This window comes from Harmonia axyridis, chromosome 7, assembly GCF_914767665.1.
Source record: "Harmonia axyridis chromosome 7, icHarAxyr1.1, whole genome shotgun sequence".
In the NCBI taxonomy this organism is placed as follows: Eukaryota; Metazoa; Arthropoda; class Insecta; order Coleoptera; family Coccinellidae; genus Harmonia; species Harmonia axyridis.
Window position 1 is genome coordinate 10745137 of NC_059507.1, and position 16785 is coordinate 10761921.

At 36.8% G+C, this 16785-nt stretch overlaps 2 protein-coding genes across 7 annotated transcripts in view; one reads left to right on the top strand and one right to left on the bottom strand.

The window, feature by feature from the left end:
* LOC123684381 (neurobeachin) overlaps positions 1-16785 on the top strand; it is a 372530-nt gene that overhangs the window by 314059 nt on the left and 41686 nt on the right. The gene's annotated exons all lie outside the window — the stretch shown is intronic.
* LOC123684383 (protein mab-21-like) lies at positions 483-1956 on the bottom strand. The gene has a single exon (XM_045623624.1). The coding sequence runs from the start codon at positions 1846-1848 to the stop codon at positions 751-753; it is 1098 nt and encodes a 365-aa protein (XP_045479580.1). The 5' UTR covers positions 1849-1956; the 3' UTR covers positions 483-750.

Below are 16785 nucleotides of genomic sequence, written 5' to 3' on the forward strand. Positions count from 1 at the left end.
TTGGTTGATGTTCAGTTGACTAGGTATATGTTCAGTTACTATTGGTTGATGATCAGTCTAACTTAATCTAACCTATAAAAAACTTACTTGGTTGAGTTTTCTTCATAAATTTTACCTTTAAGTAATATATTCTACCTATAAGTAAGATATTCTTGAATACATTGACTTCGTTCTAAGATACTATTCAAATTCAACTTTTCATGTAATTATATCAGCATATTTTGCTTGTTTCTAGTCTACCAATTTTATGTAATATATCGTGAAAAAGATATTACCCAAATTATTTTAATGAAAGTTAATAAAAACATTGGTGATTTATAAATATTGTGAGGTTTATTATAGTAATAGATCTTAGGTACCTATTAATAGTTAGGTACCTATTAATAGTTAGAACAGATTAGATTATTGTTTTGATATGATTGCATCGATTCTTTTATTAGGTATATCTAGAATTTCCTTCTCGGAAAATAATAAAACAGAAGTATAAGCCAAAATTTAATAAATAATATTATCACAAACTAATTACGAAATATAAACAACACATATAATCACACATAGAGCACCATTATATTACAATAACAAAGAAATAGCAGTCTTCTATAAATAACAACTCAATCATTCAAAGGATAAACGGAAAATTTCGATACTCAGACTCAAATAAATACTTAAATGCTATATCACAACCATATTTTACGCCAGAGAACGTTGCTTTATCTACAATATGGCACAGGAAACGGGTCGAGATCAAATTTACAGTTTTTCCAAACACCTGGTGTTTGTCAACATCTCCCTGGTAAGCCTCCAAACCTGCTTGGCGGCGTTTTCCAAAGCGCTGGCCGATTTTCCCTTGAACAAGTCGAGGTTGGGGAGGAAATAATGCGGACATCTTCTACACTGCAAACACGAGATTAGCTGCAGAAAAATTCCATTTATTCTATCTGCAATGCAAGATTCATCCCATTCGGTCTCTCTGGGATGCTTCTCACATTCGTACAGGAGAAGAGATTTCAGATGGTAGCTGGACACAGGGTTTCCTGGTAGGTCTAGGTGTCTATCTCTGAGGGTTTTGAGAATGCTGAGGCATCTTCGACGACAACCGCCTTGAAGAAGACGGTTTTCAGCCTCTAAGAAGGATAAAACCCAAGCGTCTCCTTCCATGGCGCTTTGTTTACCTTGTATCGCGATGCTTTCCTTTGAGAGTAAGTCGAAACCTTCAGTTTTCACTTCCGCGACTAGGTTGGGATGTGGCCAAGGAATGTGAGGTATCGGCCAATGGGCAGCACTCCGCGGCCAAACGCCTGAACACTTGAAGGCCGGCGTAATCTGCACAATGTACCTATCTCTAATCTTCAACTTGACTTCAGTTGTATCCGCGACCATCTTCACAGAATCCCTGTAAGTACATTTATCACACGCTTGAGCCACTAACGTCTGGAACCTAGATCTTATCTTTCTGGCCGATAGGTAACCAGAGGCCGTTATAAACTCCACCCAAAGTGACATTGAACGTTTCCTCCCGTCGCTGAGCTTCAACACAGCACAACCAGGCAGTGTGCCGTCGTCCACGAAGTTAAAAACCCCCATCTGGTTGAGATACAACACCACCTCGAACTCACAGGGAGAAATCACCTCCAGCCCTTCGTATCTGTTATTGCACTCCGTCAAACTCGAAATAAACCTCGGTTCTTGCACCTCCACCTCCTTGAGGACGTCCTGTACCACTTTGCACACTTCCCTTATGGTTTTCGCGATTGTTCCCATACGCTGTTGCACCCTTTCGCCGTAATATTTGTTTATCTGGTATAGCATCTTGCTTTGAGCCGCGAGCATATCGCTCGGGACCAGCATCTCGGTAACTTCCTACCTTACCGACGGTTTGCGACTAATTCTAGCGGCGCGAACCGCTGTGGGAGGCGCTTTGCCCGATAGGCGGGGCCTGCATTGTGCTCGTACGCGACGATAACGGAGCATGGTGTGATGCGTAGTTTCGCGTATCGATCGTCCCAGCACGCCTGTACGTTGTTAGGGACCGCCTTGTTGTCAAACTAGTCGTGATAAAGTGAGGCGAAGGATATTTATTTAATGAACGTGTACGCGCGGGGTTTTCGAACGTAATTTGGGGTAATCCGAGGTGGGTATATTTCAGGGACTTGATGGGATGAGTTTGAACTTTTGAGATGTTTGTGAACTTCCGATTCTAACGGGCTGTATTGAGATTAATTTTATGGTTGCGGGTGTTATTTTTTGAGGATGAAAGGATTTTTGGAATAGCTCATTCGTCGTTATTAGGATCGTGCTTCTTAAGATCATGTGTTTATATTTTTCTTTCGAGTCGTTCGTTATGCTGCATAAGATTGAAGCTTTTTCGAGTGTATTTCATTATCTGTTTTATTGCTCTATAAAATTAACGAATGCCTGAAGACTTTAAAATAACTATTTTATGATCGGTCGGTGTCTTCATGAATATTTCCACAATCCATAGATTATCCAATTGAACAAGAATGATTTCTTCCAAAATATAATATGAATGAATTAATGATTCATCAGTAGATATCTATTTCCCTAATATCTATTTTTTTTGTTACAGGTAAGCTTAGGCTTTATGATGGAAACATCCCATATGCCTATACAAATCGAAATACAAATGTTCACCATTTAGTAAAATAATTTTACACTCTCCATATATCATATAAGGTGAGCGAACTCAATTTCTTCAATATATCTAGGTAGGTACTTATATACCTCCGTCACTGCAGGAAACAACAATTGTTCCTTGATATTGTGGCTTCATAATTCAATCGTTTAATAATTATAAATTAATGAAATTAGAGAATACACATAATGAAACGGACACTATCGATATCTTAAAATTTTTAAAAGAAAGTACCTATTTATGTTAGTTGGTTGTTGGCGGCACAGATGTTCATGGACAAAACCCACAATAATAATAGCTCTCGGCAATCATTTGTTTTGTTTACATTGGACACGTTCTAGATGCATTTAATCTCTATAAAAACATCGCAATCGTATAGGTACAGGGTATCTGACGACCAATGGGACAATGGTCAAGTAAATATAGAGGTCATTTGTATGAGTTTTAGGAAATTTGAAATATCTCAGGTTGGGATTCTCGGCTTGGTTTGATTTTCAAGCTACTTGGCTTGAGCTTGACTTGATTTCAAGTCAAAATTAAGTCATATAGTCGTTTTTCAATCTCAAGTCAAGTAGGTATTCATTTATCAAGTACTTGAATCATATCAAGCTACTTGATTTTTAGCAGTTTTATTGTGTCACATCAATAAAAAAATGGTGAATTGAGAAAAACCTTGCAAAAAACACCGAAAATATCAACTCTTCTGAAATTGAAACATAAATTAAAGCACTATAAATCTCAAGAAAATAAAAAATAATAAATAAATTAAGTTTCTTAGTAGGATTGAGAAACCTCCAGACTTTGTTCCATAATTTCCCATACAGGATCTAAGACACATGTGGCATCTTAAAGTTTAAAGGAAAATTGTCTTCCAACAGGAGCTGAAGATGCTGGCGTTGATAAAAATCCTTGCCCATTTCGGCCAAGTTTGGAAGTATATTTCTGAAACTTCCAATGGATTTCATAGAAATGTGAGAACAAATAGTAGTTTTTTAACACTAGCGAATGCTTCAGTGTCTCGGCGCTCGAGGAATTCCCTTATTTTTATTCCGTGCGAAGCGTGCATATCAAGCTCAAGTAATATCAAGTAGCTTGATATCAAGTCAAGCAATAAATATCTAAAATCAAGTCAAATGAAGCTCCAGTATCTATGTATTTTTTCACGAGCTTGATTTTCAAGTCAAGTAGGTGGTTGAAGTGTCAAGCTACTTGCCTTGATGAATCCTTACTCGGTGTACTCTTCATGGTGACTGTGTTGACGAATAAAGTCAAAAATTTAGGAAAAAAATTAGTTTTTTATAGTTAGGATCGGGATTTATTGTGTTATAAAAATATATAAAATAAATTGTGTGATGCCCTTAAGGGAATCAACCTCGTGCCTCACCTGAAAAGGAATCGGTTACACAACAAAGGCCGAAAGTATCCATTAAGTCTCCTTAGCAAGAAGAAATGGAGACGTCCCGGATTACCGATCTGTCAAAGGTGGCTCTGACAAAGTGACGGATAAATGACAAAGCCGCGCGCTGCGTCTCCTCTCTTGATCGCGACGTAAACCGCCTTGTTACATACACTCCAAATCTTTTTTTCTCTTCGGGCTCAGCCGCTTCATTGTGCCCGCTCTGTCTGCTCCCTGCAAGAGCCCATTGTTCCATTGTTTGCTCGGCTCTCGTCGGCCGAGATGATGGGATGTTGTTGCTCTTTTTCGTTTTTCGCTAAGTACCCTTTGTTGCCCCGGATGGTTTGTGTAACAGTTCAATTGTTGACCTTTTCTGTCTAGGTAATTGGGGGCCTTTGGTTTTCAAGTATTTTTTTTTTGTGAAGGGCTCTTTTGTCGTTTTTATTGGTTTTGAGAGATCCGTTACTTGTTTACGATTGTTGATTAGTCAGCTTCATATTAGTTCACAGTTGTCCAATGTGTGTTATGCCTTGTCAAGATTAAGAGAAACCATTTGTTATAAAAAATTGATCGTTTGTGATTGGTGTGTGATTAAGTCGAGGGTCGGAGTTGTAAACAGCTTCCAAGTATGTACCCGTACCTCTATTCCGTCTGCATTCAAAAAGGGTAATTTCATGTTTTAATAACTGGTCGAGTGTTGTTTGTACTCGTACAGCCATAGAAGAAGCCTTTGAGTCTGGTACCCACGCAGTACGAATGCTGTGATTCAATTCCTCTTCTAAATTCAAAGGCGATGGTTCACGTCTCGTTGCTAGATTAGATAAAGGTACTTTATCCTCATCAGCATAAGTGAAATGGTCTTCGGTTTGGAATTGTGTTTTGTCTTCTAAAGACGTCTCTATTTGCAACCTGTCAGTCAAACTCGTAATTTAATTTCGTAATGTTGATTTGCTATGAAGTACAAATGTAACTTCTTGGCCATTTGTAGACATTGACTGTTATCCCAGAAATTCCAGATATTTGCCTGGGTTTTCTAAATACGGTACCATACTTGACATTAATGAACGGCGCTCTTTTATCCTTGAAAATAGAGCTTTAACCATTTCTTTACCCAATGTCAAGTTATAATGACTTTCCAATTTGCTGATCATGAATCGTAGTGTAGTTTCAGCAGTAACTAGTGTTGCATCTTCGTCCGTAACTTATGAGTGGTTTATTGCTTTTTGGGACGTTTTAAAAGACGTTTGCACATTTATTGTCTAATAGGCAATTTTAATATTGAATCCCACAGATCCCGCATGGAAAATCCCTCAATTTTGATTCAGCAGAATTTCAGAGGGATCCCGCATTTGCGGGGTTCGCCTAATACAATCTTCTGGAAAAATTTCTTAAGTACTTTTAAATGATTTATACCATTTTTTCAAAATATGTCGAACTGTGTGGTCCAGTATCAGCTCATCCGTAAAATGCCGAGAAAAGTCAATTTTTATTTAAAGGGGGACATCTTGCGATTAGATTGTATAACCTTGGGGCATGGCAACTCCCTCAAGAATCTTAAATGGCAATAGGGTTAAAGTGATTCTGTTTATGAATAACTTTTTTAAGAAAGTTCTGTTTGGCGTTAGTATAGGAAAACGAATATCATAAGATGTTCAAAATACCTACCGATAATTTCTAAACAGTAATAATTCTTGAAAAGTAAGAAACTACATTTTTGAAGGATTTCTTGATTTGATGGAGTTCTAAACGATGTGATAATTTTGTCCAGGAGTGTACCTAATAGTAGTCCCAGTATTTCTTCTTCCCTCGAAGTCATCCGATATCGAAATTTAACGACCTCAAACTACCATCCCATATGCCGGACACATATACATTCATTCATAAAAACCGAAAACCACACTATACTATACGGTGTGTTACGCAAACCCATAAAACCGCACAATGGTGGCCATCCGTCACGCCAGAAACGCCACCGTTGTTTTGACATTCGCCAGACTGATCCCATAACTCAGAGGATTCATCGTACGTACGAAATGTTCCGCTTGGCCCCGGGATCGCATAAGTCAATTAGGAGGACCTGAGTAGGCGCCAACAGCCTTTTCGGGCGGTGTCCACGCCCAAACGTCAATCGGGCCCTAAGCGGAAACACGATAGGGGAAATCACAGAATCGTTTTATCGGTTCCCGATGTCCGTGTTGTCGAACATGTGAGGCGTTTCGCCACTCCGAAATGACGTGTGATTTATGTGGTCTCAAAGAGTCGTTCACGGCTGACTGCTGATTTATACGAAACATATATGTGCGTTTTTTGACGTGATGAGCACTCTGCGAGAAAGGTAAGGTTCCATCGGATGTAGGGACTCCCTTGGAATTTCCGGTGGATGGTGCTTTTATTGGTGCTTCTGTTCGAATTGTTGTACTAGATCATATTTCATTCTTTTATCATAACTTTTTCTTGAAAAAATATATCAAATACTTGAAAGTAAGGGTTTCAAATACAAACATATAAAAGTCGAATAGATCATTGCAAAATGAATTCCAGTAGTCTTTTCAGCATGGAAATATATAAGATATACAGTGTGTCAATTTGAAAGAAAAGGTACCACCCTTAATATCTCGGCCTCCATGCAAACTCAGAAAATATACAAACATAGATACACTTTGGTTCGTAGGTAGGGATTTATCAAGCCAAGTAGATTGACATTTTAACCAACTACTTGACTTGAAAATCAAGCTCGTGAAAACATACATACTTTGGCTTGACTTGACGTGATATTAGATATTAATTGCTTGACTTGATATCAAGCTACTTGATATTACTTGAGTTTGAAATGCAAGCGTGGCATGTAATGGTATATATTCCTGCAATCTCGTGCGCGCTTAGACTCAATAAGGGGATTCATGGAGCGCTCAGAGACAGAAGCATTCGCCACTGTGACTTTATTAACAGTTTTCCCACATTTCTATGAAATCTATTGGAAGGTTTTGCTTGTTTCAGAAATATATTTCCAAACTTGGCCAAAATGGCCAAGGATTTTTCATCAACGCCAGTATCTTCAGCTCCTGTTGAAAGACAATTTTCCAGAGATGCTCTTACAGTTACAAAAACCCGCAATATGTTAGGCGACAAATCTATAAGATGCCTTACGTGTCTTAGATCCTGGATGGAAAATAGTGTAATCAAACAAAGCCTGGAAGTTTCTCAATAATAAGAAACTCAATTTTTTTATTATTTCTTATTTTGTTATGATTTATAGTGATTTAATTTATGTTTCTATTTCAAAAAAGTTGATATTTTCGGTTCTTTCATACAATAAGTTTACTAAATAATAGTAATTTACGTAACAAGTCCGGAAAATAGGGTTTTTTTGGACGAATAGACAAAATTCCAGGACGAGCGTAAGCGAGTCCTGGATGTCTGTGAGTCCAAAAAAACCATTTTCGGACGTGTTGCGTACAATATTTTTTCGGCAACCATGTAGAATAACACTATCGCTGCTGCTTTCCATATTTTATTGCGATTGCGATCAAAAAACATGCAAATTTTTGACAACTAATTTCATATGAACTGTCAGCCGTTATCTCGGTTGCTATGGATTCTATGATTCTTTTCCGGCCTAGTCCGGGAAGTACGTACTTTCCGGACTAGGCCGGGAAATGCTACTTTCTCAGAGAAAAAGCGTCCGGGAAGTGAGCACTTCCCGGACGGTTGCCGAAAAAAGTGTTTTTTGCGAGATTCCTTCTAATTTCATAATTTTTTTATTGACGTGACACTACACAATAAAACTGCTAAAAATCAAGTAGCTTGATATGATTCATGTGCTTGATAAATAAATACTTGACTTGACTTGAGATTGAAAAACAACTACTTGACTTGAACTTGATTTGAAATCAAGTCGAGCTCAAGCCAAGTAGCTTGAAAATCAAGCCAAGTCGTGAATCCCTATTCTTAGGGGGCATTTTATACGGTTGGTTCCAATCAATTTGTATCAACTCTGTGAGCGCGATGACAGCAGCCCCTAAAAACTTGAATGAGAAGGGGGTATAGTGATTCCTTGTTTTGAAGGTAATTCAATTCAATAATTCAATGACCTTTTCCGTTTGTACCTTCGAAAAGAAAGTAGATAAGTTACGAAGTTACGATATCAAGGGTTGGAATGATCATTTCCTAGAGAAATAGATTTGTAGGGGGCGTAATTGGCGCAAGGTTGAAGAGCACCCACAAATCCCTGACTGATGTCAGTGTTTTCCTCATAGTTTTTTTTTGGTGATTTTCGTTCTCTGATTATTTCCTTTCCACGTGTAGATATGAGAAACTAGGACCCTCTGGCATACCAGAAATTCTTTGTGGATCGCATGGTATCCCTACTACTCTGTATAATTGGTTAGTAATTGACCACACACGCAAAACTAAATTGGTCTGCGGGTGTTCTGGTATTTTGGCGCAGTCTTATAGAATGTTTTTGGTGTAGGGGTTGTTTTTATTCCTGAAGGAAGTCCTAGGGGGAGTTGCACTGTGCGGAGGAATTTTAAGGACATTTGAGTTCATAATATTGAATATATTTATTATTTGACATACCTAGTTTTTGGATTTTTAATTTGGAGAACTTTGTTTGGCCTTCAGTGATACGATCCTTAAGATCTATTGACAAACGGTATAAAAAAAATCTCAATTTTAATTGAATTTTAATTATTTGATCTCCAATAATAAAATATAAAATATTTTTGTTGAATGAAATACTTTTGTCATTAAAATCCACTAACAAACATTTTCTTTATGATTTCAACGAGAATCGAATAATTGGATTACAAAGGAGCAAAGGTCTTAGCGAAGGCGTAATTTCGAAACCATATAAAAATATCACGAATATGCAATGTGTTTTTTCAAATCGACATAAGTATCCAATTTCAACACCGTCCTCATACCAAATTACCAAAACATACACCGTATTAATAACTCGTTAGCCGGGCTGTTTCACAGCTCGTAATACAGCGTCGATCCTTGAAAAAAAATAATGCAATAAACAGTGTCGCCTTTCAGGCTAACAACCATCCTGAGCGTGATGGATGAAACACCGCATTTTTTTTTAAACGGGTGTGAATGAGATAGCACTCGATTTACGACAGCACTCTTGGACGCCTCTTCAATGGAGAACATTTGTTTCGGCGTTTCTTGATCATTTTTCCTTTGATGCTGATGTTCCTTTGAAGTATCCGACCAATTATGGAATATACATCTCACATTTTGGTAATTTTGGCTAACTGGAATATATGGACGAATTATTGAAGAGCCCATCGTTTGGTTTATTTGTACTAGAATTTGTTTTCTCTGTGCAAATCGATTCATTCTGCCGTACCTTGTAGAACAAAATTATCTGAGAATTTCTCAGATTCGCACAGATTTCATGGTTATGTTTCATTATTATAGGTATGTTGGTTTTCGGAAGTCTCCTGATGTAACAGATTTATCTATTATCAGTCAAATTTGTGATACGGAAAACAGTTCTGCCAACCAACAATTTTCAATGCAAAAATCACTAAACGATATTCATGAAAATATTTAATAAATTTCAATGAAAATTCTATGAATTAGATGATATAATAATAATAATAATAAAATTTATTTAGCACCCGGCTAGTACAAACAATAGAAAGTCAACACAACAATAATATAATCATTCACATTTCTCTGAAGTGGCCATTCAATCTTCCGCAGAATGCACCCAAATATGGTGCCGTCTTAATTTCCTCTGGGAGACTATTATACAAACGAACACCCTCATAGAACAAGGACTTCTGTAAAGAAGTTGTTCTCACTGTGCAGATATTGATAGTATATTCTAAAACAAGTTGCAGATTGGGCTCCTATTCCAACACGAATACCAAATTCGAACACGGGCGACGAAGGAGCGAGTTTTTGAATGCTTGAGTGTTGGATTTGCTTCTGCAACGAGTATTAGATAATATTTTCTATATTTCAATCAAGTTTTGTGAAATATTGTCAAAATTCAATGAAAAATTCAGATTATACATCCTAGTGACTTTTGTATTGTATCTTGGCAGTTGGTGTATCTATTACGAAAATTGACAGATTACGGAATTTGAATTTGGATCGTTCATTTCGAATTTGGAAATAATTTATAATAACGCATTAAATTCGTTAATTATGTCTGACGAAATCGATTTAACATAAACAAAATTAAGAGAAATTGCGAATAATGTTGAAAATCATTCCACTATATTCAAATTATAATTACAATTGCTGTGTGTTGAAATTTGATAAGATCGTAAGTCAGTGTAGACAACTACAAAACAAAAAATATAACTGAAAACAATGCTGTGGTGAGTTCATTACAGCACTGTTTTTAGTACTGTAATGAACTCATTACGATACTGAAATAAAGAAAATAATGTATAATAGTCGTACAGAAGGCTCATCTAACACTCGTTCCTACAAAAGCTCAACACTTCGTGGCACATTTTTCCATTTCGATCTCGTGGAAAAATATCAATGCCTTCTGCACTTGCATTAAGTGTAAATAACTATACCAGTTTTCCTGATTGACAGAATATCTCACGTTATCTGCAAGTTATTACATCTTTGAATTTTTTTTTATTCAATCGTTTTTTCGATGTTCTCTGTTTTTGACACAAATTTTCTAGAGAATGAATATTGAGATATAGAAATTAAATTTTTCAATTTCACTTGTCGTTATTCTCTAACGCCCTACTAGGCAGATCGATCGAGTTATTGGTAAAACTGAATTTCAGATGCCTTCGAAACCGTTGAGCGGATTTTTCATATAAAAAATCCATTGAAAATGGTATAAATTTTGCAGTTATTCATAAACTTGCCAATCGAATCTTTCCTACTCTTTGATCCTGCTTCAATCTTGCAGTTAGCGAGCATGAGACATCTCCGACGTGCAGACAGGATGCGGATGCAGTTAACTGGTAACCCCTCATAGCCGCCTACTTAATTGCGACCAAATTATCCCTTAATTTAAAACAAACACGAGGAAGTCAGTTGTGAGAAGAGACTGACACTTTTGAATTTATGACTTCTTGTCGAGATGTATTGCTCGAGGCTCGATGGAAATGAGGGGTCAAATGATAAATGGATGGCGTTTTAGTCCCGATGTTGTCTTTTTTTCCGATTTGCGCTATTCAGCAATCACAATGTATAATTTCATGTGATGATCTCAAAAAAAAAGGTCTTAGCAGATTGATCTTCACTTCTACATAATCAATTAATTACATTGGTTATTTTGACTTAATAATTTCGATGGGTCAACGGACATTTTTCATTACCTCCCTCTCTTGAATGTCCTGGTTCATTAATGGTTAAAATCTGACTAGGGGTTCCGTTGATATAGACGTTCGAATAATTGATTTCGTAAGTAATTGCACAAGTGCATCAAAATTACCGATAATTTTGCATGACAGCGTGTTGTCATAAAAACTGCATGAGTTCATTTTCATTTTTTTTTTTCATTCTTTCTCCAAAAATGAAAATGACCGAATGCAGTTTTTCAAGGAAAACACGCTGGAATGCAAAATTATCCGGTCATTTTGATGGAGTGTAATTCGGGGGAATATTTCCCGAATAAACTGTTACATCACTTGTCAAACTGATGTAGAATGGAATTGCCATAGATTCGAACTGTGTAAGATGCATAGAAACTATGCATCTATGAACAGAACAATTATCGCAGTGCTGTTTCGCTTCCTACAATGCAATTATCGTAAGTAATTGCACAAGTGGATCAAAATTACCGATAATTTTGCATGACAGCGTGTTGTCATAAAAACTGCATGAGTTCATTTTCATTTTTGGAGAAAGAGCCCGACACCGAAGGTGGAGGGCTCTTTCTCCAAAAATGAAAATGACCGAATGCAGTTTTTCAAAGAAAACACGCTGGAATGCGAAATTATCCGGTCATTTTGATGCACGAGTGTAATTCGGGGGAATATTTCCCGAATAAACTGTTACATTACTTGTCAAACTGATGTAGAATGAAATTGCCATAGATTCGAACTGTGTAAGATGCATAGAAACTATGCATCTATGAACAGAACAATTATCGCAGTGCAGTTTCGCTTCCAACAATGCAATTATCGCTGTAATTTTCGATAATTGTTCTCCATATACATAGAATTTTCGACAGGAGGGAAATATTCCTGGTAATTTAAAAAAATTCAACTACCAGTGATCCCAAAGAAAAAATATCACCACCTGGATTTGTATTCAAAATTACACCCTGTATTACCCTGTATCTCGAAAACAAATCGCTCCACGTTGGGCGCCAATTGCTATGGATCTCTCATTTTGTATTTTGAAAATTTTCTTAACTAGATCCAAACGAAAATATGAATTTTCTCTACTTGAAATAACTATTTTCCCAGGTTTGTTTGTTTTGAAAAAGAAAAAAATTAATTTTTATAGTTTTCTCTGAACCCACCTGCGAAAGAGTTATTTCAAGTAGAGAAAATTAATATTTTTGTTTGGATCTAGTTAATAAAATTTCCAAAATTCAAATTGAGAGATCCATATCAATTGGCGCCCAACGTGGGGCGATTTGTTTTCGAGATACAGGGTAATACACGGTGTAATTTTGATTACAAATCCTGATGGTGATATCTAGTTAAAAAAAATTTCAAAATTCAAATTGAGAGATCCATATCAGTACCTATAGAGAACTTTTGTGCCAACAAAAGAGTAAGAAAATTCCTTCAAAGGATTTTTTAAATTATCAATTCCCTGTACTTTATTGATATAATAATTATGTATACATCTGTACATCTCTACTTCGATTTTGAGGCATATGACGTTAAATTATATGTTAATCATTATGGTTATTATGAAGTCGGTTCTCGTTAGAAGTAATGACTGTAGATATTTCCGCGATATCATATTATCACATCAAGTGATAATGAGGGTATGCCTAGATAAATGCATTCAATTAAAATAATTGTAAAGAATGCCAATTTAAGTATTATGTGCAATGAAGTATATTCATTATTGCGAATTTATTGGGTCATTATCGAAAAATGCCACTATAAATGTGATTGATATGATAATTACCTACATAAAATTTAAATGAATGGCATACGAGTTGCAGAAAATTGTTTATTTCCATCGTTATCCACACGAACTACTTTCCTATTGGAAAGCCATCTAGTAATTTATTGTAAAAAGTCGATTCGCTATAATTTTACTATTAGATATTATTAACTAAACTCTAACATTGGACGAGTGTTACATCGTTTGAACAATGTTATGATTTTAGTTATTTATCCTTTTTAGATATACCAAAAATTATCATTACAGAATATATATACCATACTAGCTCCTACATTACTTTGAATAAAAGACTCTTACGCATAATTCGTATTTGTAATAGATTCACTGATGAGGATTCAGATTAAGAGTGATGAAGATGAATTTTCAAGTATTGTTTCGAAAAGTTGAATCTGATGTGGTTTTTGTTTTTGTCTACAAGGCCACAGATCCAGGTAATAAATAAGCAGGTCTCAGAGGAACCTGCCAGTTTTAATTAAGCCTGTCTCGATGAAGAGATACCAAGAGAATATCGTATGTCCAGATATCATTTCACCAGTGGCGGTTCATATGAATCCAAGGAAATAATTACTTCAATACTTCATTGCATTACAATTAATTAACTGAAATATGTATTTGTTTCCTTAAGGTTACCCCAAGTAACATAATATTCCAGTGAAAATATATCCAACTAGGTTGGGAATTCATGTGAAAGGTGTTTTTTTTAGAGCTATAGAACTTTAAATAGCAATAAAACAACGATGAATTATTCGATTGACATGAATTCCAACAGTTGTGGCCGTATATCGGCAATAACACGGCGAATGTTGTCTTCCAAATGGTCAAGGGTTTGTGGCTTATCCGCATAGACCAATGACTTTACATAGCCCCACAGAAAGTAGTCTAGCGGTGTTAAATCACAAGATCTTGGAGGCCAATTCACCGGTCCAAAACGTGAAATTAGGCGATCGCCAAACGTGTCTTTCAATAAATCGGTTGTGGCACGAGCTGAGTGACATGTTGCGCCGTCTTGTTGGAACCACAGCTCCTGGACATCATGGTTTTTCAATTCAGGAATGTAAAAGTTAATAATCATGGCTCTATACCGATCACCATTGACTGTAACGTTCTGGCCATCATCGTTTTTGAAGAAGTACGGACCAATGATTCCACCAGCCCATAAAGCGCACCAAACAGTCAGTTTTTCTGGATGTAACGGTATTTCGACATACACTTGAGGATAAGCTTCACTCCGGCAGTTTTGTTTGTTGACGTAGCCATTCAACCAGAAGTGCGCTTCATCGCTAAACAAAATAAAATGGACGTAGTGCGCGATACGTATTCCGCACAGAACCATTATTTTCGAAATAAAATTGCACTATTTGCAAGAGTTGTTCAGGCATGAGTCTATTCATGATGAATTGCCAAACCAAACTGAGAATAAATCATTTGACAGCTGTTAAATCGGTCGCCATCTTGAACAGTAATGCCAACTTAAAGTTATATACCTCGAAAAAGAATGTATAGATATAATAACAATTTCAAGACTAATGCGAAATTTATTGTAGATCGCGTCATCAGGAGTCAAGCAGAATATCGAGAGAATAAACCTTAATATTTGTGTGATAACAGGGTTAAAATTTAGTTTGTATGTGTAAAATACTCATGCCGAATTTCAGAAGGAATGTATAATCAGAACTCATCCAGAAGAAATAACCCACAACAATGTCATCTTTATAAATCATATCTCATATATGGATATATACAGTTCTGTGGTCTTCAAAGGCGCATGAAAATCGAGTGCTCAAAAGCTATCGACACCAAATCAGTGCTTTTCTAGAATCTTATAAAAATATAGAACGTAAAATAAAAATTTAAGCCAAAGTTGGTCGCCTCTGGCCGGTTGCTTCCTTTAGACGATCCAATTGTTTACAGTACAGTTACGAGTTAACAGTTGTGCTAAAGGGCAGCAGTTCATAGTAGATAATTCCCTGTCAATCCCCCAAATACACATCATAACCTTCCTGGCCATCAATTCTAGCTTGGCCACCGTTTTCGGCGGCTCTCCGCTTTTCGACCATGACCGTTTACGCTTGACGTTGTCGTAAGTGATGCACTTTTCATCACCAGTCACCAACCGCTTCAAAAATGGGTCCATTTTGTTGCGATTCAGCAGCGATTCGCAGATGGAAATTCGGTCCATGGTTTTTTTGTGTTAACTCGTGTGATACTCATACATCGAGCTTCTTCTTGAGGCCAGTCTTATGCAAATGGTTCCAAACGGTTTTTGTGCGATCTTTAGCTCTTGGGCGATCAAAACAATGCTTACATGATGGTCGGATTCGAAAATGTCCATAATTTTATCGACAATTGGCCTTTCAGTGTGTGGTCCATCTTTGACATCGAAATTACCGGAACGGAATCGACGAAACCAAAATAGCGCGTGAGTGGCTGTAACAGTATCTGGACCATAAACATCATATACATTTTCAGCTGCGTGGCTTGAATTTTCGCTTTTATCGAAGATAAACTGTAAAATATAGCGTATTTTCTCTTAGCTAGTGTCCAACTTTGACGCGCGCTCAAACTGAACTCAGTCAACTGATCACAAAACTGTTAGGGAAGTTTTTGTAGTATGAAATCTCATCTTTCTAACACCCAATCGTAATTATACAACGCGAGATACAGATAACTAAAGCCATCTATTCTATCCATATTCTAATAAAACGTTGACATCGTTATCTAACATGCAAGGAAGTAGTCGTTTTGTTACCAAAAAATATTGAAGAATTATATTGATTCTGGGTTTGACAACTGACACTTCAATCCGCATTCGACCACAATTCAATACGCCACTGGTTACATTCTGATCGCAGCCAACTTGGCGAAGTGACCCTTGTTCATTGCGGACAATTTACATTCTATGGTCCGACAAAGATCGGGTAATCGATGACGTGCCACCACGAAAGAAATTCCCAGGCGAACGGCGATAGTCGGGAAAAAAACAGAGGAGGAAGGCGCCTCATTTCAGAATGACATATCGCGTTGACAGTTATTAATTGGATTGATTGCCGTCAGGAAGCGTGAGCGTCAACGACCAACGGGCTTCGCCAGTTAGATAATTGTCGTCAGGTGATGGTTCATTAAAGGTTTAACGTTTTGAACGACGGCGCTTTTCCTATATTTCTTCTGTCACATACACGACAGAAAAATGTCAACCTGTTTGCGAAAAAAATAAGTTCAAAGTTTTAATTGTATATGGATTCGCAACGAGAATCAAGTAATTGGTGTAGACGTCCAACAGTTATATTGACGGAAGCATAACACACCTGGGACTTGAACCTAGACCTCCGTGGTAGAGCACTTAACCATATCAACCACCTGCTTGTGAAATAATTCCAGTCATTTCAGAAACAAAGAATCTTCTGCATCTATCAATAATTTTTTTTGGTTCAATAGTCCCATGAAGGAACTTTAAATTTTTTTCAATTTTCCAAGGGTTAGGTATGGAAAATTTTACGAAAAATTTTCGACAAAATATTTTTCAGCTAAGAACGAAATTCGGCTTATCAGAGATTGTCAATTCTGGCACCGCCCACCGATTCTTCGTAGAGCTCCCAGTTTTGAGGAAATTTGAAATCTAAATTAGGGAAAAAATTGAATTTGCCTCCAAAAA

What these genes read in the sequence shown, in the direction of transcription:
- LOC123684383 (XM_045623624.1), bottom strand. Translation starts at nt 1,848, where the DNA reads ATGCTGGTCCCGAGCGATATGCTCGCGGCTCAAAGCAAGATGCTATAC.